This window comes from Semicossyphus pulcher, unplaced genomic scaffold, assembly GCF_022749685.1.
Source record: "Semicossyphus pulcher isolate SPU_LCO1_2020_fin unplaced genomic scaffold, fSemPul1.0.p SCAF_14, whole genome shotgun sequence".
In the NCBI taxonomy this organism is placed as follows: Eukaryota; Metazoa; Chordata; class Actinopteri; order Labriformes; family Labridae; genus Semicossyphus; species Semicossyphus pulcher.
This window is the reverse complement of record NW_027211648.1, coordinates 28,251,635-28,275,382: the sequence shown is the minus strand read 5'-3', so window position 1 is coordinate 28,275,382 and position 23,748 is coordinate 28,251,635. Positions and strand designations below refer to the sequence as shown.

General features: G+C 43.5%; 1 protein-coding gene across 1 annotated transcript in view; it reads left to right on the top strand.

The window, feature by feature from the left end:
- LOC138590769 (peroxidasin) overlaps window positions 1-23,748 on the top strand; it is a 54,304-nt gene that overhangs the window by 16,789 nt on the left and 13,767 nt on the right. Inside the window, exons 6-15 of the mRNA XM_069661125.1 lie at window positions 1,231-1,302; window positions 2,199-2,368; window positions 6,384-6,501; window positions 6,752-6,921; window positions 8,838-9,110; window positions 10,880-11,155; window positions 13,893-14,005; window positions 14,350-14,506; window positions 15,816-15,924; window positions 20,751-20,908. Coding sequence (XP_069517226.1) covers window positions 1,231-1,302; window positions 2,199-2,368; window positions 6,384-6,501; window positions 6,752-6,921; window positions 8,838-9,110; window positions 10,880-11,155; window positions 13,893-14,005; window positions 14,350-14,506; window positions 15,816-15,924; window positions 20,751-20,908 — 1,616 coding nt within the window. The remainder of the gene's footprint in view (window positions 1-1,230; window positions 1,303-2,198; window positions 2,369-6,383; window positions 6,502-6,751; window positions 6,922-8,837; window positions 9,111-10,879; window positions 11,156-13,892; window positions 14,006-14,349; window positions 14,507-15,815; window positions 15,925-20,750; window positions 20,909-23,748) is intronic.

Genomic DNA, 23,748 nt, shown 5'->3' with positions numbered 1-23,748 from the left:
ATAAACACGTTTTCTAATTCTCCTGCTTCCACAAATAGTCACATTAGGACATTGTGTCCAATCCAACAGAAACAGGGGCTGTTGTGTAATGACAACTTTCCAATCAGAGTCGTGGATTGACAACACATCTTCACCTTATTTAAGTTCCATCCATCCATCCATCATCTATACCGCTTATCCTGTTCAGGGTCACAAAGGGGCCGGAGCCTATCCCAGCTGTCACTGGGCGAGAGGCGGGATCACACCCTGGACTGGTCGCCAGTCAATCACTGGGCTGACACATATAAACAACCTTTCACACACACTCACACCTACAGGCAATTTCAGAGTCACCAATGAACCTAACGAGCATCTCTTTAGACTGTGGGATGTGCAGGTGTTCTTAATGTAACATTAAAGAATGTGGGTGACTCACCTGCACTCTGTGGCGTTTACTAGTTTTACATCAAAGAAACGCTTTCTTGATTTTTGTACGTCCCTCCGTCATGACTGTAAATAGGAGAGCTAACGGACATGTTTGCATCCCGTGCTTGCTAACCTTTTAGAATTCCCTGCCCCTCTCTGATCTTCTCCAGAGGTTTCATGTTTGTAAATAATTTGAAGCAGTTCTTTATGAAGCCTCGTAGCTCTGCCTGCAAACACTCTGGATATGAACTTTCCTGAAAACCTGCAGATGTAACGTTGCCTCTTAAACTCTCCACCAGATGTCTAAGGGTCGAAGAAAGTCCTGTTAAATTCCTGTTTCATTGTCCCTGTTTATGGGCCAGTTGCTCCACAGTATATCCATACTTCCCAGTCTCTGGAGAGGGAGAGAAGAACCCAGGACACCTGCAAAAGAAAGGGGGAAGGGGAGGGAGAGTGGTAGCGAAGGAGGGAATTCCCAGGTGCATACTCTGAGTGGTGTGTTGGGGAATATCTCCATGGTCACAGTCAAAGCACTCGCTTTGACAGGAGTGGTTAGAGAGCAAATCTGTAGATCAGTTTCCTCCAGGTAAGGATAAAAGCCACTGCAGGAAGAGTGGGTTGTCCACTGATCACAGGTTTGGCCATTTAAATTCCCATTTCCTTAGAGAGGACACTGAACCCCAAAACACTGCACAGACCTGCACCGTGCATGGTAGCCTGCTGCGGCTGGTGTGCCAGTGTTTGGTTAGGGTTTGTTTTCTAAGTGAAACTTACATAACATGTCGGCTGATAAATCATCTAATAGCTTCTCTCTCTTACGCTCAGGTTTTTACACAACAACAGAATCACCCAGCTCGTCCCGGGAACCTTCTCTCATCTTCAGGCCATGAAACGACTGTAAGTGAAAAAGCGTCTGTAACAATCACTGAAACATCTGTGCGTGCTTGTCTCTATCAATTTCTGTAGTTTACTCCCATGTGACCAAGTATTAAGCCAGGCCTGTTTGTCAGTTAGATGCCATATAACCACACTACACTGTTCTCACGCTTCATGGCTGCAGGATGGTTTCTATCACAAGGCTCTCAGCCCAGGCCTTCACATAGTTTAGTCATCCTTTCAGCTGCAGTGGAGATGATGCTTAATTTTCCCTGCAATATGAGACTTACTACATGAGGCCAGCTATCTCTACTAAAGCTTCAGACTCCTCCAGCCAACAGAGAACAATCAGCGGTTTGGCCAAAAGTCACTGTTCTTGTCTACACAATTAATGATCTGTCAGTAATTGTTAGATCAGCAGCTGCATCGACTGGCCTTGACTTCACTAATAATTGATAATTGATAATTGATTTTATTGTTGAAGGATAAAAAAAAATGTTAGGATGAGTTAAGCATTGAAAAGTCTGTGACTTAATATCTAATATGCTCAACACACCTTTCTTCTTCAGTAGTTTATTAACAAAGGAGAGCTTCACAAACAGGCTCCAATATTAATCACTGCCAGTTACATTCTCTGAAAGCCATGTCATGCATAATGTGGTAGAGCTGAAGCTGGATCAGGTACCAGAGGACGAGGCCAAGCAGAGAAATAGTTTCCCACAGCAGGAAGGATCTGTCTTCCAGCATGGCCCCGCTGAGCCCCTCTGTTTGGACTGAGCCGGGCTGGACCTGCCAGAGAGCATTTACCCCACACTGCTGCATTCACTGCTCCACAGTTGCATGTCATGTATGATACTATATGCCATTTCTCAGCCATTATGTGTCCATGTGTCTGTGCGTGTTGTCTCTGTGTGCAGGCGACTGGATTCCAATTCATTAAACTGTGACTGTGAGCTGCTGTGGCTGGCTGACCTGCTGAAGCAGTACGCTGAGTCGGGGAACGCCCAGGCCGCAGCCACCTGCGACTACCCGAGCCGTCTGCAGGGAAGATCGGTGGCAACACTCACCGCTGAGGAGCTCAACTGTGGTATGGATATTAAAAAACCCTCAGACTATGAATAACAACTGTGGAATATCATGAGTGTTTGATGGCTCTTTGAAAACAGGGACAGTCACATACTTTTATTAGTGTTGGGATAAACACTTTCAGCAGCTTGCAGCCTCTCCTGACGTGCTAACTGGCTAAGATACACCGATGTTATGCTTTGTTCAGAGTAGCTCTGGCTAAAGTTGCGTTCTCTGCCAGCACCACACTGTTGTTGTTTGCTATGATAAGATGGTAAGTTGCCTAAAAACGATTCTTCTTGGGCACGCTTAAACAGAAGTTGCAGCTAATGTATAATACATTGATGGTGGCAGCACAGAGCAACTTGCTGTGTGTCTAATGTTTTGGAGAAGAAGAAACTATTGAATTTGGAGGCCTATAAATGATGGTATTGGACTGGTGCATTGAGTATTGGGGCATTTCCGATACTGATATCTGTATCGGAACATTTATATTTTATATTGATCTGTTTTAGTTATAAGATAACTTTGTTTAAGCTGTTCTACTGAGTTGCCACTTTTCCACATTAAGCCTTGCTTTGGTGGAAATGAGACTGAGACTGGGACTGTGAAAATTTTAACATTAATGATGCAGAGCATGCGAAGAAAACACTTGCCACCTGAGTTTACATTGGGCCAGTTTTTAAATTGAGGACACACATCCCGGCATCATACATGAAGCCACATGCAAGTGGGTGCATAGCAGCATGCCTGCATTTCCAATTCTCCTATTCTTCTACACTCCCTCTTTACTTGAACCACAACTCGGTCTACATACACAGCCCCCAGACGTTCCTGCCAGCAAATAGCAGGTCCACTTAGTCACCCTTTCTTACACCCACACACACAGACACAGACACAGACACAGACACAGGTGTATCCTTTCTTTGTGTCGGAGGTCTGCAGGAACCCAGCTGTTTCACTCCTCATACACCACCAGCTGTGTCTGTGGTCTGGGGAAAAGGACCCCCCTCAATTTAGCCTCTGGTCTCTCCAGCTTCAGACCACGAATATCTGCGCCGTCTGGCTCTGAGATAAAGGTGCTGCTTGTTTATGTGTTTGTGTTTGGACCATCACTGTGCAGGCCTAGTTTATCTGTCCCACCTGTCACAAATCTGCCATCAGATCTATTCTTTAAGTCTGGAGGGACAGACAAAAGCTTTGTGGCAGGATTTTAATTGTACTTGTATCCTACCGTGTTGGATATTACTGAAAACTTCAGACTCTTCAGAGGAAATCAAAACGTCCACGTCTAAAATTAGAGGAAGAGTGAAAGAACAACAGACCGCAGGCTGTCTCTTTGTCTATGGATAGAGCTTGGTATTTTTAAATAGAATTCACAGTTGTAGATTTACATGCACGATATATATTCAGTCATTAGAAGGGGTTTAGATATTGATATGACTGCTTTGGCAGTAACATTAACACTGTGACTACAAAAGGAAGCCATACTTCACTGTGAGTCTGTTCGTTCAAACTGGGTCTTAGGTTTTGTGGCAGTAAATCCAACAGTCTCAGCTCTGTGTTTCCTCCAGCTCCCTCTGAATGCTGCAGTCTGAGCCAGGCAGGCGGGCTCGTTGGCAGCTGAATGTAACCCGACCACATTTAAATCTCTGCAGCTAATTTGATGGCCCCAACTTGCCCATTCTTGCTCAGTGTAACCCCCTCCACTTCATCAGTCTACATAGCAGGCCAGCAGAGGAGGAATGTGTGCTTGAAAACATGGTGGAAGTTATTCCACTCCTCCCTCCGTGTTCTCCCTCTCTCCTCCTGTAAATGGGGCAGAACAATGCACAGCGGGTTGAACAGCTGTCAAAACAGCTCTTCCTTGAGATGAAGTGCCACCTCCCTGCACAAGTGGTATCTGATGAGCCAGGCTGGCCTCCTCATCGGATAGGGGCGGGTTATAAAACACAAACACGCTGCAATTACAGTCCCTGGTGTTAATGTGGAGTAACTCTTTAAAGAAAGGATGAGAGTTAGCTTCTTATGAGTTTAGGTTTGGTTTACCTGCTGAGTTAGCTACATCCTTTTTTTTCTTAATGTTAGCAAACCATTTGAAAGGGTGCTTCTGAAATGTGTCTACCATATGTACACGGTGTGTGTGGAAAAGGGGGCGTCGAGTTGAGCAGTGAGTGTGGGATCTTGACTTTTTTCAGTGCTTGTGTTTCTGGTGCATAATTTGCCTTTATTAGACAGTGATGGTGAAGATGCAGACAGGAAGCAGGGAGAGAGAGAGGGGGATATAACGTGCAACAAATGTCACCGACTGGATTCAACTTGTGTGACGATGTGGCGTGTGCTGTTACCATTAGGCTACAAAGGCGCTCCAGAGAGCTTGACTTCCTATTGGGGCGAGTTTGGTGGTTTTTAGTAGAACTGAGCAGAATTTAGCAGAATTGTGCTATATTTTGAGTGTATATCGTGATACACAATCGATATCAGGATATTTGATCATCTCCTATGAAGCTTTTCACTTATGCTCCCTTAACCCTTCGACACATACAATTACACCACCAAACTATTCTAGTACTCAGTGCAGCATATTTCTGCACTGAAACATAAACTTATAAACTTGCTCGCAAAAGGGGGAGTTTACTTTAAGCAAACAGAACCTATTTAAATCACACAATTTCACACACTCATTCTCAGATTTTTAACCTCAGTCCTCTCATGCTGTCATGGGGAGCTAATGCCGTCATGGTAGAGAAAAAAATGCTATTTGGCTCTTTGCCTTTGGAGGACGCTATCCGCTTCTCCCAAGGGCCCTGAAATGACGCGTTTTGCCAAGGAAACCAAGGACCTTGCTGAACTACACTTGCTTCCTCTGATGTCATGTCTTGTTGAAAATCATCAGGTTTGAAATGTAGACTGCAGACCTGAAGATTTTTTAGACGATCCACCGGTAGATTCTCATCGTATTTCTCATTCTGTACTGCTCTGAGCCGTTGCCTGCAGTGAAATAGTAGTATTTTACCCCAGCGTCTCTCGCTGGGCCGTCCCTTTCAGAGGGAGCAATGCACGCTGGGTATTGTAGGAATGTAGAGTGGGTGAAACCACGAGCTGTTTGTACAACTTTCTCCACAGCTGTGGCGCCAATTTCAAATATTATTGCTTCTATCGATTACAGAGAACACCAGCTTTGACTGACAGCGGCTTTTTCCAGGGGTGATTTCTCCTTTAAATTAGCATTAGCATAAGTTATGGTATATATATATGGCCTACATATTTATGCCTAGTATAGATGTAAGCTCAACAAAGACCCTTAACAACAACAGAACTTATAGCAACCAAAAAAGCAAGAACCCCATCTCACCCCGTCTCACTTCTGCTTGTGTGTGTGTTTACTCGTCTCTCTCACTCTCTGTTTGGACACAACTGACACATTTGTTGAATAAATATGTCTTTTTACAAACACAATCACAAAAGGCAGAGATACTACACTATTTTAGATTATTAGTTTATACGAGGAACCTTTGGCTGCAGATTGTCAGTCGGCTCAGCCTGTTTGAGCAGCCCGACCCTTTCAGGGATCTCCCCGGACTCCTTCCTTGCTCTCTGCATCCCTCCAGATACAAACACTCGCACATGAGAGTGCTCTGGATGAGGCGGGAAGTGTGTACACATCACCCAATCATAGTTGTTTGGTATTTTGTTTTAGGAGCCTGAAACTTGAGTTCATGTTCTCTGCCTCAGCATCACAGCGTTATGTGTGTTTATACGCAAATAGTCGACCAACAAAGACGAGGGTTGGGTAGTTGGTTTTGTGGTTGACCACCTCAGAAACCTGTGTACACTGTGCAGTTTTATGATGTAGACTGATGCACGGCAAGGGACTGAATGTTCTTTTGGATTACGCGGCTCAGGAAGACCAGACAGATTCCCTAGATGCTTGTTTCACCAGATAGACAAAGAAAACAGATGCATCCAAATAAATAAAGACACGTTTACACTTGAGTAATCATCATGCATTCTGTCCCTTTGGCCTTTTCCTCCAGAGGTTCCCAGGATCACCTCAGAGCCTCAGGATGTTGATGTGACATCAGGGAACACCGTCTACTTCACCTGCAGGGCCGAAGGCAACCCGAAACCACAGATCATCTGGCTCAGGAACAAGTAAGACATTCAATGTTATGAACATGTCACGCTCTACTGACTGCTTTAGCTATTTCCTGTTTGACCACATGTGTTTAGTTTCCAGAAATAGTTTACATTCAAAAAAGATAAACTAAACAAAAGTCTGAGAGTCAGCACTTTGCCATTCCACTGCACGTATGTGCAGACAGGAAAGGTACAGTTTGTGAACAGGCCGTATACGTGCATTGATCTATTTTGATTGTGATGTGTCTCTGTGCTCTCCTGACAGCAACGCTCTTAACATGCGTGATGACAGTCGTCTGAATCTGCTGGAGGACGGGACTCTGATGATCCAGGACACCAGGGAGACGGACCAGGGGGTCTACCAGTGCATGGCCAAAAATGTGGCAGGGGAGGTCAAGACCTCACAGGTCACTCTGCGATACTTTGGAGCCCCGTGTAAGTAGCTGCTTTTTATCTAAACGTCTGCTCATTGCAGGCAACCTTAAACTACCAAAGCTGCATTATGCAATATTTTATGTCAAAGTATCGTATGGTATCTTTTGTATCGTATGTCATAGAAATGTCCAGGCTGAGTCACTCATATCACATATTGACATGAAAGTCTAGACCTTAAGGGTGTTTGGACCAATAGTGTCATCATTAAAGAAGAAGCTAATAAAGACAAGCAGGTTCAATGTTTTCATTGCAAGCAGGACATTGTTGTGATGTTGTGTCATGAAAGCTTATCAGTGTTTATTATTCAGACGTCATGGTGTTGCATCAAAAATAGACTAACCGAACTCCATTTGGGAAACAGCCATTTAAAAGTTGTTAGCTTGTCTTGTGTTGCTGACAAAGCATGTAAAAGCGGCGCCGGTTTGGCTCAGCGGTTAAATCAGTGACCATATGCAGAGGCTATAGTCCTCGATGCAGCGGCCCCGGGTTCAACTCCCACCCTCGACCCTTTGCCAAAAAAATCATCTTTAAAAAAAAAAGCATGTAAAAGTATTTACCTTTATACAAATGTGCATCCTGCTGTAGTTACTTCGGCATCTAAAAGCAGCTAAATCAGTTTATTTTTGGTTTTCTACCGCTGTCGTTAACCAGATTTTAGCAAACATGTGACGTAGCTCTGCAGCTAGAAGCGAACGCTGGTATTGGTGTCCATCCCAGAAATCTTGGCACCGATCCTAGCCAAGCCGAGCCTGACCATGCTAACAGGTCACTGGTCAGCCTTAAGTAGAGCTGAAAATTGCCTTAAAGCAATCCAGACACATTTCTTGGCGAAGCAGGTGAAATTACCTCGCTGTGTGCGCCTCAGTGGGATATTATGAAGCCAGACACAACAGTGTTTGGTTTGCAGCCAAATCTGGGAGGGCAAACATTCACCGAACTGAGCTTAATGGCACAAACTGGCAAAGGCGAACCTCCTTTATCTACTACACTCGTGTAGTTCATGTATGATTCAATTTTGCGGGGGATTGGAAAGCACAGGTGACATTTTTAGTTTGAAGAACATGAAGATAAGTTCTCATGTTAAACTTGGTTCCAGCATGTGTAATACTATAACAATTAGTAGGTGTTTACCATGAGCTACAGATCATGTTAGGTCCAGAGACATGACCTGATCTCTCTCTGCTATCAGAACAGAGCAAGGTGTCTGCACTGAGTAGCACAGAGGTTACCCTCTGAGTTCAGGAGGTCAAATAACTGGGATGTCCCTCTGATCCGTGACCAAAGCCTGCTGGCTTTCAAGGGAAACTTTCCCTCCAAATGCCCGCACATAGAAACACTTAAACACACACACAGATACACATTAGTACATCCTGTTCTCTGTCTGTGTCGCTCTGTCCTCTGCCTGCTAACATACATGTACTCTCACATCTATCAGTCAGTGTGATAAATAGCCGTCGCAGTGGGAGATAAGCACGCCTGTCTCTAGGTGACCCAAAGGTCATTGTCTGGTGACGAATGACTCAAACGTTAAGGACCGGTTTCTGAAAGCAGATGTTGTGTGTTTCCTGTCTCAGTGTGATTGTAAACCTCAGGCCCCTCGCTGTGTACATATTTCCTCTGACTCCTCTGTAATCACTGGCCAAATATGGACTGAACTGAACCACATTTTGTGATACACACAGGAGGTTGTTTTGGCAATAGTCACAAATATACAAAGGTGATGCTTGTGCATGAATTGACCTTCAAGTGTGTTTTCTCCATAACTTTCTTTAAAAGATTTTCTCAACACTTATTTAGGTCATTGCTAGTTTCCTAACACCCTGAGGTTCTCAAACCACAGACAAAAATCACCTCTCACCTAATTAATCTAACCCCATTCCCACGTCCTCCCCTCCCCTCTCCCCCTGCTTCTCCAGCCCGGCCAAGTTTTGTGATCCAGCCCCAGAACACTGAGGTGCTGGTTGGGGAGAGTGTGACCCTGGAGTGCAGCGCCACAGGCCAGCCGCAGCCCCGGGTCTCATGGACGAAGGGTGACCGAACGCCCCTACCCAGTGACGCCCGAATCAACATCACCCCCTCTGGAGGGCTTTACATCCAGAACGTGGTGCAGGCTGATGGAGGACAGTACACCTGTTTCGCCTCCAATAATGTTGATACCATTCATGCTACAGCGTTTATCATTGTACAAGGTAGGAATCTGAATTCTCTGTTAGTTGTTATGTTTTGGATTTATTCACAAATAAGACAGATTTCATGCTCTGAATTACTTTATGATGATTCATTTTTCAGCATACAAACGTGTAATCCTTCCTCCAAAGCTCTGTAGTTTAAACATGAATAATGCATCATTGATCCTGTTTGTACAGCATCGTCTCTTTACTGGCCTCCAAAGTTTGAACATGCATCAGAGGGCTCATTAGAAAGCATTTAAAGTCTAAACCTGCTTATTCATTTCACATTTCATTAAATGGATTAGCAAATCTACTCAGACTATGCAAATAGGCAACAGTTTAATGAGTGTTACACCTATTATCCTGATTGTTCCGACATGTCAAACCATCTAACCTCAGAAGGACAAAGTGAATTTATTCTTTTGTGAACATGATATCCTGGAAACACCTGAAGGGAATGTCTTCATGTGTAACACAAATGTCCTCTTTGGCTCAGGGATGAAATTAAGTTTTGGCCGTCAAAGGTCACTGTGATCCTGAACATAACTCAATAATTATACACTAATTATGTTAAATTTAGCACAAAGTCTAACTGAAAAGCTCAATGGTCAACTTTGTTGTGACATCATAGTCTCCTGGAAAAAATCTTTTCTGGCCATCGCTCCTGTCCCAACTTAAGGATGAGCCGATTAGTTTTCAGGGGTCAAAGGTCGAGTTACGCCCGTGATCTTTGTTATTGAAATAGATCTCGAGTTAAGAGTGGAGCAGTGGAGGTGAACTGCCGTTTTCTTTTTGTTCTCTCCTGTTTTGGTTAAGTTGGGGAGTTAGGTGTAGACGATGTGTTTTGGTTTACTTTGTTTCAGTTAGAGTTAGTCAGGATTTTAGAAGGAGATAGTTTCTTTTGTTTTTTGTTCTGGCCTTGGGTTCCTGAGAGATTAGTTTAGATTATTGTTGTATGGCCGTGTGTTTGTGTGAGTTATTGTATTGTTAAATTAGGGTCAGCCTTTTGGTTTGGAACATTTCGTGTACCTTTAGGCTGCGCACCGAGACGGCTGCGTAACACATCCATGCAGTTCTCATTAATGTGATGACTCGGCGAAGCCTTGGATTTTTTTATTTGTTCGATGTTTAAGCCATCAGAGATCGGTTAGTGGACAGTCTGTTTTCCCCATTCTGAACTGTTTGTTCTGCTGACAGGATATTCTGACAATTACATGCTCTAGAGAGAATCAGAGAGAGAGAGCGTTATTTAAGGGTAATTTATTCTTTTAAATATTTATAATATACAAGTACCCCCCCTCCCTCCCTGTACAGGCCACAGTTACACTAACATTCAGTGGGACACACTGATTAATGTAAACTGTAACTTGACTGGTTGGTGGAGGCTTACAACCACAAGTCGGTAATTCTAGTAACTTCTATTATCCTCTGAGACGTCAGGACGTCCAACCTCAAACAATCTACCCAATATAAAGTGAATTCACTCACCTCACTGTAAGGAAACGGCTTTTCCAGACTAATTTAATGAATTTCTTCCTGCAACTCCAAAGGGAAAATGTTCCCGACCCTGTAGATGCCAGCGTTCAAATGTCAAACATCTTAGATTATTAATGTCTCTATTAGTGTGTCTCATGATCACTAATGAACATTACAAGTTAAGTTCTTACTTACCGACTAACCCCTCTGATCTCCACTATATATTCAGGAGTAATAGATGGGATTCAGAGTGTTATTGTTCTATATGTATAACTTCAAGCTAAATGTAATTTTTCCTCTTCTGCCTCCAGCCATCCCCCAGCTCACGGTCACGCCACAGGACCAGTCAGTCCTGGAGGGTCACACTGTGGACTTCCCCTGTGAGGCCAATGGTTACCCGCAGCCGGTGATTGCCTGGACACGTGGGGGCAGTCCATTACCTCTGGACCGCCGCCACGTGGTCCTGTCTACTGGTACTCTCCGCATCACCCGGGTGGCAGCCCACGACGAGGGCCAGTATGAGTGCCAGGCTGTCAGCCCTGTGGGGACAGTACGCACGGCAGTGCAGCTCAGCATCCAGCAGAGAGGTGAGGGTGCAGGGTGGACCATGTGCACTTGACTAGGAAAAGAGGCCTCAGTTCACAGTTACATAATGTTAGATAAAGTTAAAGGGTTCTTCTGGTATTTTTAAACCTAGGCCCTGTTCTTACATAAAGGGGTCGAACAGCTCCAAAAAGTTTTGGAATTACTTGAGTAGATTGCTTCAGCTGACAGCTGCAAAAGGGGATGCAATGCAATCCTTTGGGGCAATTGCAATCTATCAAATAACGTCCACTAAAGGTGTTGTTTTTGCCACTGACAGGCTCAGTTAGTTATTTTAAGTTTAAGACAGAAACATTAAAGAAAGGATCTGCACAGGAAACAACCTTTCTTTAGATATAAGATCCTTTTCTAAACCAGAACAGCTGTCACCAGACACCAGTCATTTTACCTCACAGAACACAGGAGCTGCTGGTCTACTGCTGCCATGATCGATTAGCTTTTAATGTGTAATTGTATGTTTCACAAATATTATGTTGAATCATTACTGACCATTAAAACACTAAAGTCACACAATTCAGTCAGGAACACTCTCGTCATAGATTTAACCATTTATTGCCAAATGGAAATGCAGTTATGTTTGGCGCTGATGGCTCCACTGTTCAGTTGCTCCCTGGGTTAGCTGAGCAGCATGCTACGGCTTTCCAGGGAGCGCAATGCAAAACCCCCTGGGTATACAGTGGGCACAAGGCGTACAATGTTATGTAGTTGTTGTCGCAGGGATGAGTGAGAAGCAAGTTGCATTTAAAGGGACTGCCTTGTTGTAAGAAGCTGTGATTGTTGTGTTACTGATTAGAAACAATGATTCAATCAGCAGGCTGACCTGGGGCGTATGACCTCCGTGTCCTGCATGAACCAACGCAAAGCTTCATTTATACAAACAAACTAACCAACCCGAGCAGCAGTAGACAAACTTTTATTGGGCGCAGGGTTACATTGCAGCCAGCACAGCCTGTTTCATTGCTGCTGGCTGAAGCAATCTACTGGAGCAATTCCAAAACTTTTGTAGCAACTATCCATTGAGATGTGTCCAGAATGTGTAAAAAATAGGATTAAAAATACCAGGATTAACAAAAGAGTTCTGTTGGACAGGAAACTGAAGATGTGACTTAAACATGGCTTTCACACACAGGCTGTTAGTGAGGCGGCTGAAAGCCCTTTTCAAACACTGCATGATTGTGTAGGAGGATGAGGAGGAGGGGAGTGCTAGGTGCTAAAATGTTGAGAGGGTGGGAGTGGTGCAGAACTCCTTATTCACAGCTAATTTGTCGTTTACACGTACACGTCTGGTATTAACTGGTTTAGTGTATGTAAACACTGAAGGACATAAAGCTGTGTGTGTCTGTATGTGTGTGGTTCATTTATTTGGGCATCTGAAATCTTTATGCACTTATATGTGCAATGAAAATGTCCTGAACTGTGCTGCTCCGTTTATGATTATTTCTGCACATAAATGTGTTTTTGTTTTTAAAAAGGCAAGTTTGTATGTCTCACACAAAACACACTTCTGGCTTCTTACTTGTGTGCAGCTGGGTGTATTTTGTGTGTGTCTGTGGATGAAATTACAGGCTTGGCATAACAGAGGAAAGCATGGCAGTCTGTAATCCTGTGATGACACCATGTTTTTCCATGTAGTAATGGTTGTTAACATGGCTCAAAGTACACGTTGCATAATGGCCCCACACTGTTTAAGTGCTGTACAAGCCCACCACAGCCATGCTGCCTGTGCATGATGATGGCTGCCTTATGCAGAATGCTGTGTGGAGGACTACACGACGCTTCAGAAGAAAGTGAAAGCAGGGATTACCTGGATTTGAAGCTTGTCTCCTTTCAACAGATATTGCAGAATCTCTGTGATATTAAGAACTGTTTTTTAGTTGTGGTGCTACAGGTGTGTAACACACTGCCTGCAGCGTTGATGCTGTGTACTGTACTAGATTGAACTCTGTGTTTTAGGATGTTCAACTTTGATTTAGAGGCAGTTAATTAGTGTCAGACTTGTATGAAACTGCCTCCCACTAAAGTTTATGTTCTCAAACTGGTGGGATTTTCCCATGGCCAGGTGGCTCACTGCTGCCTGCTACATGGGAAGCATGAAAGAGTATGAACACTGGGTCTACCCACAATCATTATTGACCTATTCTACCTCTATAAATACATTTGCAATACAGCTGTGTTCACGTCATGTAATGGAAAAATGATTGTGTGTATCAAATCTGTGAGTTTATACTCAGGGTCATACTTAAAAGAATGCTGCCCATTGGTTTTATTAAAACTAGGAAAAAAATAACCACTTTAAAATCTTGCAGCACAAATTTGTTCCGCTATGAGCAATTCTGCCCTACAGAGCTTATCCACTTAGTTTTAACTGAATTTGAACAAAAATGTAGTGACTGCGATTCGTTTTTGGATGGCAGAACTGTTCATTGCACTTTTTGCCAGCAAATTAAGTTGTTTTTTTCCCATTTAAAACGGGCAATGCCCTCATCTCTCTTTGAACTCAACAATGACTTTAAGATGTGAAGTGTTTTGCAGCCCTGTATGAGAGAAAGAAAATAGCAACTGCAGGGTCAAACTTATGCAGGACTGTAAAGTGCTAACATTAATCTATGTCTGCTATGATGAATTGCAAAAATGCATTTGACATGTACAATATTTTTTTGTGACCTAGTGTACAATCATTAACACCTGTGCATGTGTGTGTGTATGTTTTAACTCATTCAGTAACGCCTGTTTTCACAAATGCTCCAAGGGACCTGACGGTGGAGTCTGGCCAGGACGCACAGATTCCCTGCAGCGCTCAGGGCCAGCCACAGCCCGTCCTTACCTGGAACAAGGTTAGATTACAGAGCCGCTGCTGGCTGAGGAAGGTGTTCGTCACCTGCTCTCTGCAGAGGTCATGGGGTTAACAAATGCTAAAGTGAAGAAGGAAGGAAATTGTTACTTTACCTGTCATTTTATGAATAATGCATTTAATGACTATGAAGTAACACAGTATGAAGCATTTCTTGTCTAAAAACATCAATGCAAACTCAAAAGCTCAATAGTGTGACATAACAGGTCCCATCTGTGAGGCTCTTAATCCTCTGCTAGTAATTTGATACCCTACTCCGCATGCTAGCTAGCAGGGTCATGACCTTTGCCCCCTGTCCTGCCCCCCCCCCCCTCCTCTCTCTCCCAGGATGGTGTGCAGGTGACAGAGAGTGGTAAGTTCCACATCAGCCCCGAGGGTTATCTGGAGGTGAAGGATGTGGGCACTGCAGATGGCGGACGCTACGAGTGCGTCGCCCGCAATCCCATCGGCTACCAGGTTGCTAGCATGGTGCTAACTGTCACAGGTGAGAAACAACTGATTTCAGCAGCTCATGACTCTCTTGTTTTTGTGGGGGTTTTGTTGCTCTCTGGTTGAGGGCCATAAGGGCGCTCAGAGAGGCAAGCATTGGTTTATCTATTTTCCAAGATGTTTTTGTTGTGTGTGATGACTGAAGAATGAAAGTGGAAAACGGGCAGACATGATGGGATAAAAAGTTTCTTTTATTCTGTGAAGGAAAAAAGTACCAGCACCAGGACTGGAACTGTTTTTTCATATGGGAAAAGAAAAGGGCAGGGAAGAATAATATTTAGGATCGTTTGAAGTTCAGAGTGCGTTACATTTTCTGCTTATTGTGATGTCATTTCTTGGAATATCTTCAAATGCTTCATATCCCTTAAATCTGCACAACCTAAAGGTTCTGTACGTTTTGTAAGTTGTGATCAAGTTTTAATGGTTTTTATTTTAGATCAGTGTTAACAGGATTATGCAAACAACGATCTCCCGCTGCAAGATTGCACCTCCTGTCGCCCGTGCGTTGTTGTTTTAAACTGTATGTAATGTAATTAAATTATATTATCAACGACTATACGACTTGAAGACACAAAAGAAAGAAGCCTCAGCTTTCAGCTGCAAAAAGTAAGAAGGCTTTAGTTGTTACGGTTTTTATTTCCGATCAGCTGGGCCCTTAATCCAGTTTAAACAGGATTATGCAAACAAGCCATGGGAGGTCGGTTTTATAGGCCTTAATATTTACCAGTCACAGAGAGGAGACAGTGAGGCAAGAAAGTTTGGTTGTAAATTACACAAAAGGAGCTTTACTCAGTCTCACGATGTGTAGTAGTTTGTACGTTCAGTGTACATAACTGTCTCATTAGTGTACAGTCCAGAGAGAGAGAGAGAGAGTCAGTCCTCTGTTGGTCAGCTCTGTCCAAGTCAGTCAGGGATTTAGTCAAACTCTGCTGCAGTGCTATCAGGTTCCTGTCAGCTCTTCCCTGTGTGTGTTGGTGTTTCCTGCTGAGACTCCTCAGGTCGGACTGCAGCTCTCTGCTGCTGAACCATAAACTGTATCAAAGTGCTCAGTTGTTGTTGGACTCTCTCCGTCCTCACGTCACAATCAAATGTTTTCAATGGCACCAAGATGACGGAGTGTGCCAGAATGTGCTCACTCCTACTTCAGGAGGGAAGCTGAAGTGCAGCCTCCCAAACACACGATTAAATCAAAGCTCAATATCCTGGTCTTTGTTTGATACCTTAAATGTGTTTTAACTACTGTTTGCCTCATGCGCGCTGGGTTGTGTAAATAACATGAATCCTTTGTCTCCATGTGACCACAGTTCCTGCAGTGAGCAGAGAGGGAGACACCTTTGTGAGCACGTCCATAGAGCAGGCCATCCGTACTGTGGACAGTGCTATAGAGTCAACGAGGAGACGCCTCTTTGATGGGTAAGTTGTGAAAATTCACGCACACACAGACGCAGTAAAACTAAGGTCTTTATACTCAAGTAACACTACTGAATGAATGAAGGCTTCATGGCATGGCCAACAGAACTTTTGTTTGATATATAACTTTTCTTTCTTGGCAGCTTTTGCACCCGCTAAACCTGTGCAAATGACACAAAAAGACCTTATTTTCAAAGGACATGCAGATGGTTGAATGCACCCCAAAGTGTGTTGTAGTGCTGTTTGCACGTATTTAAATGAGTCATTATGCAAACTTTCAGGTCAAATGTGGCCCCTTTTTTATGCAAATGAGCCTTGTGGCAAAAATCACCTATTTCACAAACACCAGCGCTAACAGCTTCGTGCAGTTAGAGAGATAATTTTCCCGTCTGCAGAGAGCTGGTGGGAACTGCAGCGCAGTGTTATAAGGGCTGGCACGCTCTGAGTTTCCAGTGATCATGATGACAATTCCACCTTTTGTGATCAAAAAATGTGTTTGTCTGTGAATACAGTCTGTTAATGACCCTGTGCGAGGCTCAACACGGGCACACTTTGTCCACATGTGTGGGGATTATTATATGGACCAGCTGCAAAAATTCAGCTGCGTTACAGTGAAACTAGTAAACACGTGTCGAGTCTGGATTTTACAATAAACTGTTGAAAGAGCTGCCCCCTCCTCTCCCTGCTCATCACCGATCTGTGCATGGAGTTGAGCTCCGTCAGTGTGGAGCTCAGTTAATGCCTGAGAGCGCAGCAGAGAGTGGAGGTGCAGACAGCTTCTCTCCACAATCAGACGCAGAACAAGAGCAAACTGCACAGATCTGCAAAACTTTATGGGCGTGTTTGTGCTTAAATATCATCAGTGCAATTTGCTTTGTGAATTGGACCTTGAGACGGGGCAGATAGCGGGGCAAATGATGAGCAATTTATTGTGCTATCAGGGCCGCAGTTCATTCTTAGTGAATTCCCCTCTTAGATGTGTAAATGATTAAAAGGTTCAAAATGTTCTTAAGCCTTTGTGCCAAGACAAAGTATAACCACTAAAAGTGCTCTTGTGTCCCTGCTTTGTGTGTAATTTTTTTGCAGCTGCTGGGTTTAAAAAAGCACAAATATTACACACATCCACCGTACAAGGTTTACTATAGAGAGGGTTTCATTCAGACAGTTCTTTGTGCCTTTGCACAGTAGCACATGTTATACATCATTATGCTATATAACACTTTAGAAATGCAGATGTCTCAAAATGAAATGCACCTTTGATGTGTTTTGTAAATATACAGCTGTATCATGTTATAAGTCCTGTTGCATTTACACTTGTTGACATATTTTTCTCTGTACAGACTCAGTCCAGAGCCACATGCTCATGCGGCCTAAGTTAGAATAGCTTGTCTCGCATTATCTTGGCGCATGACTTAAATGTTCCAAGTCTGAGTCAGAGCCTTCAGGGAAAGAGTGTGGCCATTCAGAAGGGCTGCTGATGCTGCTGCACTTTCCTGTTGCCGTGCACGAGGATTAAAGATTTTAGGTTTAAAATGTGAATGCTCCCAGAGGAAGCGGTCCCTTAGGACGCAAACAGCTGTTTAAACAGTTATTCAGACAGCCTAATTAAATGTTTACTATTCTACCTTTTGCACTGGTGCATCAACATCAGCATTTTCAGGATGATAAAAGGAAGTGATTGTATCTTCAAGTCTTTGTTCATCCAGTGAAGGTTTTATTGCCCTCTGTGCTGAGAGGTGTAGGTGGTTTCAGTACAGCTCAAGTGTTTCCATCCTGCTGAATGATGTGGTTAACAGTTGTGTTTTTCTTGGCATGCACACAAACACACTCTGCCCACACAGGCATGCACAAATACAGTGCATCAAACACACATAGACGCAGATGAACACAGTGTGGTAACCTAGATGGAGATTAGGGGATTTCTAGCTGTCTTTAATGACAATCACAGATTAAGAAGCAGCCTCCTCTTTGGCTGATGGCACCGGGGGCTTTGAACCAGGTCTGAGAAATTAAACAGAGTCACGTCTGAGAATGAGAGAAGCAGTTGTTACTCTGAACATAAAGTACGTCAGCAAAAAAAAGCACTTTTTCTGTTTTTCAAATTAGCAGAAAAACTAAATGAGATTAAGGAATATTTTTCCCAACAGGAAAACCGAAGTGTTAACTTTTCTGAACTAAACTATGCTTGAGTTTTATTATATAGTGCAGCGGTTTCCAAACTTTTTATGCAACGCACCCCCTTCTACATCCTGACCGGGTTGATGTACCCCCAGCCCCCGACAGGGCGGAAATTTAGAAGCTCAGTAGCCTAATTTGAATCAAACTGCAGTAGAGTTACACACAATCCACCAAGTAAAGAAAAACATGCAGAGGCTCAGAAACAGATCACTTGGACAAAAAGTGGATCCATTTGAGGATTTTCAATTGAAAAATCCCACTTGGTGTAATTAATACACCATTACATTTTTCTGACGCACACCCCCTAGAGATAGCTCGCTCACCCCAAGGGGTGCACGCACCCCACTTTGGGAATCCCTGATATAGTGTTGTATTTATTATGCATGTCATATGTTGTATATTCTAAGTTTTTGGTTTATTATTGAATAGAATCATGTGGAATATATTACCGCTGAGAGAATAATTAAGAGGCACAAAGAGTTTTGAAATTGCTCCAGCTGACTGTTTCAGGGGCTGCATGGTGGTGTACGCCTCATAGCAAGAAGGTTCCTGGTAGGGATGCACCGATACCAGTATCAGGTATCGGGCGGTATCGGAGCTTAAGTACTCGTACTCGTGAAACTACACCAAAACAACAGCACCTGATACCACTTTACGGCTGGACGTTAGCCTCCCGTTAGTCAATCAGCTAGGCGGAGGAAGGAGCAATGTCACTTTTCAGAAAAAGGCTTAGTCCTCACAGACAGCACTAACATGTCCACTCACGGCCAAACTGAAGCTAACAGAGTGTAACATTAAGGCAAACTAACTTACATATTCATGGAAGCACAAACGATAAAAAGAGTCTGTCAGCGATCACTGATGTCTCCATAGTTGGTGGAGTAAACAAGTCTGGGCATGTCAGCTGTGCAGGGCTGCGTTCAGGTGCGCTCAGAAATGGGGACGCTCATTACGTGACCTTTTTTACACTATATGTGGTGTGTCGTGTTATACTGAAATCCAATGAATGTGTTATAGGTTACACGAAAGTAAAGTGTGTGGCAGTGTCTGTAATGATATTATTAAGTACTCATATCAGAACTCGGTATCAGCAATTACCTATATGAAAAAAAGTGGTTTTGGTGCATCCCTATTTCCTGGTTCAAATCCCAGTTTGGACGAAGTGGGGAGCTTGCATGTTCTCCCCGTGCATGCGTGGGTTCCCTCCAGGTACTCCGGCTTCCTCCCACAGTCCAAAGACATGCTCGTTAGGTTCATTGGTGACTCTAAATTGCACGTAGGTGTGAATGTGAGCGTGAAAGGTTGTCTGCGTCTTATGTGTCAGCCCTGTGATTGACTGGAGATCAGTCCAGGTGTAACCCCGCCTCTCGCCCAGTGACAGCTTGGATAGGCTCCAGTCCCCTCCACGACCCTGAACAGGATAAGCGGTATAGATAATGGATGGATGATTGTTTCAGCCCACAGCGGAGAATTGGACCATAATCCTCTTCAAAGTCACAGAACACCACTGAATCAGTCATGTTACCTTGTCTATCACCTCCTCGATCAGTTGTTTGTGTTATTGTGTGACTTTAGTGTTTTTAAATGGATAAGTTTAATCCAATACTTACTACACAAAAACACAACCATCCAAGAGGTAGACAAGCAAATGGCATGTTTTGTGAGGTTAAATCACAGGTTTCTCTCAGTGGAGTTTTGAGGATTTGACGGTTATGCAATGGCTGCTCCTGTAATCTACAGCTCTATCTCTGTAGGGATCCTTTCTGTTATGTTTTCATACACTTAGAGTAACAATCTGAGCCTGTCAGTGAACATTTTGTGGAAGCACTTTGATCGATCACGGACTGTGTTGCAGCCATTACAGCCTGTTTCAAGGCTGTAGGCTCTTTGTACCTATTAGTGAGAAATAGCTAAAAAATAGTGCCCAGGACTAAAAATCCAGGAATTATGCTTCAGAAAATGTCTGGTCGACAGTAAGACGTGAACATCAATGCCCATGTTTCATTAGTAACTTGGCATAATGTGTCTTAATTCACATTTAAATGTTTTGCATAAAATGAAACCATACTGTTTTCTGTATTTTATCGTGGTCGGTAGAACACGTGGATCTGGCACATGGTTTCATGGTTTTCCACACCATTTAATACGACTGTGGCTGAGCTTTAAAGCTTGAGGCTGAGGAGTTGAAACATATTTTAAAAGTAGCTTGTGTTGATAGTGAAGCAGTCCAGCCGGTGGTCAGCAGGATCAACACAGAGTCATGTGGTAAGCCCCTGGTGAGGGAGATCCAGCTCATCAGTGAAATGACAGAGATGTTTGTGCATGTTTCAGGCTTCCCTTTGTTCAAACTCTCTGACCTGATGGAGCTGCAGCGGAAAGTTTTCTGGAAAGTTACAGAGAAAGCTCTGCCTGCTTTTCCTGCCCTCCAGCAAAAGGGAAAACATCTATCCGGAAGAATGTCCTTTAACAATTCAGTTTAAACGGATCTTTACTCCTGCTTCCTTTTAATGTGTTTCTATCACACCCTCTTTACTCCTACACACTTCTCTGCTGTGTCTCTACGCATATCATCAAATTATCCTTGTCCTCCTTTACCTTTTCATTCAGTCCACCTCCCTTACACGCTCTCTCTCTATCCCTCATCCCTCCAGTCAGCCTCGTACCCCCGGAGAGCTGCTTGCTCTTTTCCGGTATCCTCGTGACCCCTACACGGTGGAGCAGGCGCGAGCCGGGGAGATCTTCGAGCAGACTCTCCTGCTCATCCAGAACCACGTCAACCAGGGTCTCATGGTCGACACCAACGGCACAGGTGAGACTGAGATATACTCTGCTGCTACTTAAAGTGTCCAACCTCACAGCACCTGGAAATACAGCTGTTACTCCATCACCTCTATCCCAGTGCAAGTGTCTACAAACGTAAAGATTAATAGATACTACTGAATAATTTTACTGAGAGACCTGCTGTAGAAAATTAGGGCTGAACACAAAGACACTTACTAGCCATTTCGCTATCGAGGCATACCTTACTTAATCTTGAATTCAAGCTTAATGTTTTCTAACTTATTTACTGAGGGAAGCCTTAACCCTCTAAAGTAGACGGTAGCCTCTTTTACACTGCCAGTTCAAGGCGGGATTATACTCGGTTACGTTCTGTCTTCTATGTAAAATGCACGGAGGTGGAACGTGGGGTGAAGTTGTTCCACCCCTGAGCTGGCATCGGAGGTAGTAACAGAGACGTAGCAGATGCGAAACTGCAGAGCCGGCAGGGCGGAACAGCTTGAACACTTTCACATGTGTAAAAACACACACTGGGGCGGCTTCACGCCGGCGTTGCTTGGTCCAATGTAAAATGGCAATGGCAGCATAACAGCGGAGCGCAGTGTATAAAGGGCTCGTGTTGAAGCTCTTACAATAGGTATGAACATTGGCAAGTGTTATTAGTCAAGAACACACCTTGTGTATCTCACATTTTGTCAGTGATATTTCTGCACTTTTGTTTCCTCGTCATAGCAGACAGAGCAATGCAGGATCAACAGCATGGCAGGCAGTAGACTTGGCAAACCGATTCTCCAAATGACGCTCTAGTGATAATTGTTTTCAAGGTTTTTCAAGGAGCCAAACTGTCCGCAGAGATCTTCTCCTCTCCAAAACAAATGGACACAGAGACTAAAATTGTTAAAAACACCCAATAAAAGCAGTTACATGTTAAATATCAGAGTTTGTTCAATGGTCTTTGGCAGATGTCAGGAGGGGCTGCAGGCACTGCTGCAGTTTCTTTACTACGAGCACAGGAGTGATAAATGTTTCTCTGAGGCTCTTCAGTGGTACTCGGGGACTTCAAGCCGAGCTGCTGCTGATTTAAAGTGCTAATCTCAAAGATTTTCATTTAAATGTCTGTTAAGTCACCTTCTATCGCAGAATGAGGTAACACAAAGGTGATTGAGCCTGTTACCCACTGATGAAAGCATTTGCAGTATATAGTATTATTACAGACCGGGTGTCTGTGGCGACTTTCACAGAAAAAGTCACAAGCAGCGCCCAGTTAGTGACGCGTTTTCCATCAGCCAGCAGTGGTTGGTCTGCCAGAGAGGGTAGGCGGAGCTAAGCGGCTGCTTTTCCGCTCTCTGCAAGTGTTGCGAGTAAACAGTAATCTACTATGGCTGAACAAACAAAGAAAAGATGGATGACTACAGATACAACTTCAACAAGAAGTGAAAATCCAAAGAAAAAGAAACAAACTCGACGCTCAGATGAAGCAAACAGTCTGAAAAGGAAAGCGACCGTCAGCCAGGAAAATCAAGAGTTACAACCGGAGCCAACCGTGGACGTCACACATGAAGCACTGTCTGGATATCTGGGAAGTGTGCTCCTGCAATTACTGTTTCTCACCACAGGTGTCGCCAAAGAGAACGAAACTGACATCTTCAAGATTACAACATTAAGCTCACTAGGTGACTAAAATCCTTCGTCTGGTTAAACTTGATCATATTTACAACAGTAGGATTACTTTAAACACTAGATATTTTTTAATGTCCATGTATTGAAAACTTGATTAACATGTGTTTTACAAGTACAACATTAGACTCATGCAGGTTGATAAAGGAGTTTGTTGTGGCGTAATTCAAAGCTTTGTATTTAACTGCAAAATCTGAAATGACTCAAAACTCTGAGTCATACTTAGCTCAAGCTGCCATTTAGAGTTTCTGCTGTGACAAGTTGCCCAGTGTGGATTTGACAAATATTGCAGTCATTTGGCCATTAACCCAAAATCCCATCACTATGTTCAATTCACCCAAAATATTGTTTGTAAGGTTAAAGGTCAAAGTAGTGAAGTCAAACTTCATTATGTCAGTTTTCTTTGGATTCCGGACACTCGTAGAAATTAGTAATTACAATTTTGGACCAGTGAGGTTATTTTTCATCACATACTATAAACACGACCTATTACATTCAAAAACTGTATGTTTGTAATATTAGTATTGCGTCACCTCTAGGAAGGAGAGTGTCATGTTCTTACAGGCCTCTTGTGTCTGCCAAGTACTGCTGTTTGTGTGAGGGCGTGAACAGCCTCGGAAGGCCCATGAGACTCTGCTCTCTGGTGTTGCAGGGCGGAGCCCTGGCACCACGTTGCTGTTGATTATGATGTATTCATAGCAAGGGGAATAACCAATGGAACAACTAAATACGTGGAGGAAATGATGAGTATGTGTTCGAGCATGTAAAAGAGTCTGCAAAAAAACAAGATTTTGTCTTGATGACATCAGAGTCAAGTTGTACCTTGTTCAGTTCAGTCAAAGATTTGTAATCACTTAATATGTAGGTCATTCCTTTTCCCCCGAGCTAAGTGCTGCATTTCTGTATTTATGCCAATAAGTGAATGCATCCACCCGGACTGCTCTGCTGGCCAAACTACATGATGTCACCATCTATTAAATACCTGCAGCAGTGTTTTCTGCACCTTATGTTCCATGAAAAATCAGCGCATATCAAAAACTGATATGCTGATATGAATATATCTATGACAGGCCCATGTCACCCCGATATTACCCTCCTACTGAGCTCTCAGTCTGGCTCTAATTTACATAGCCCAGCCGGTGTTTGCGTCTACTTTGCTCCTGTCGTGTATGTAATCACATCTCTGGGTTGCTC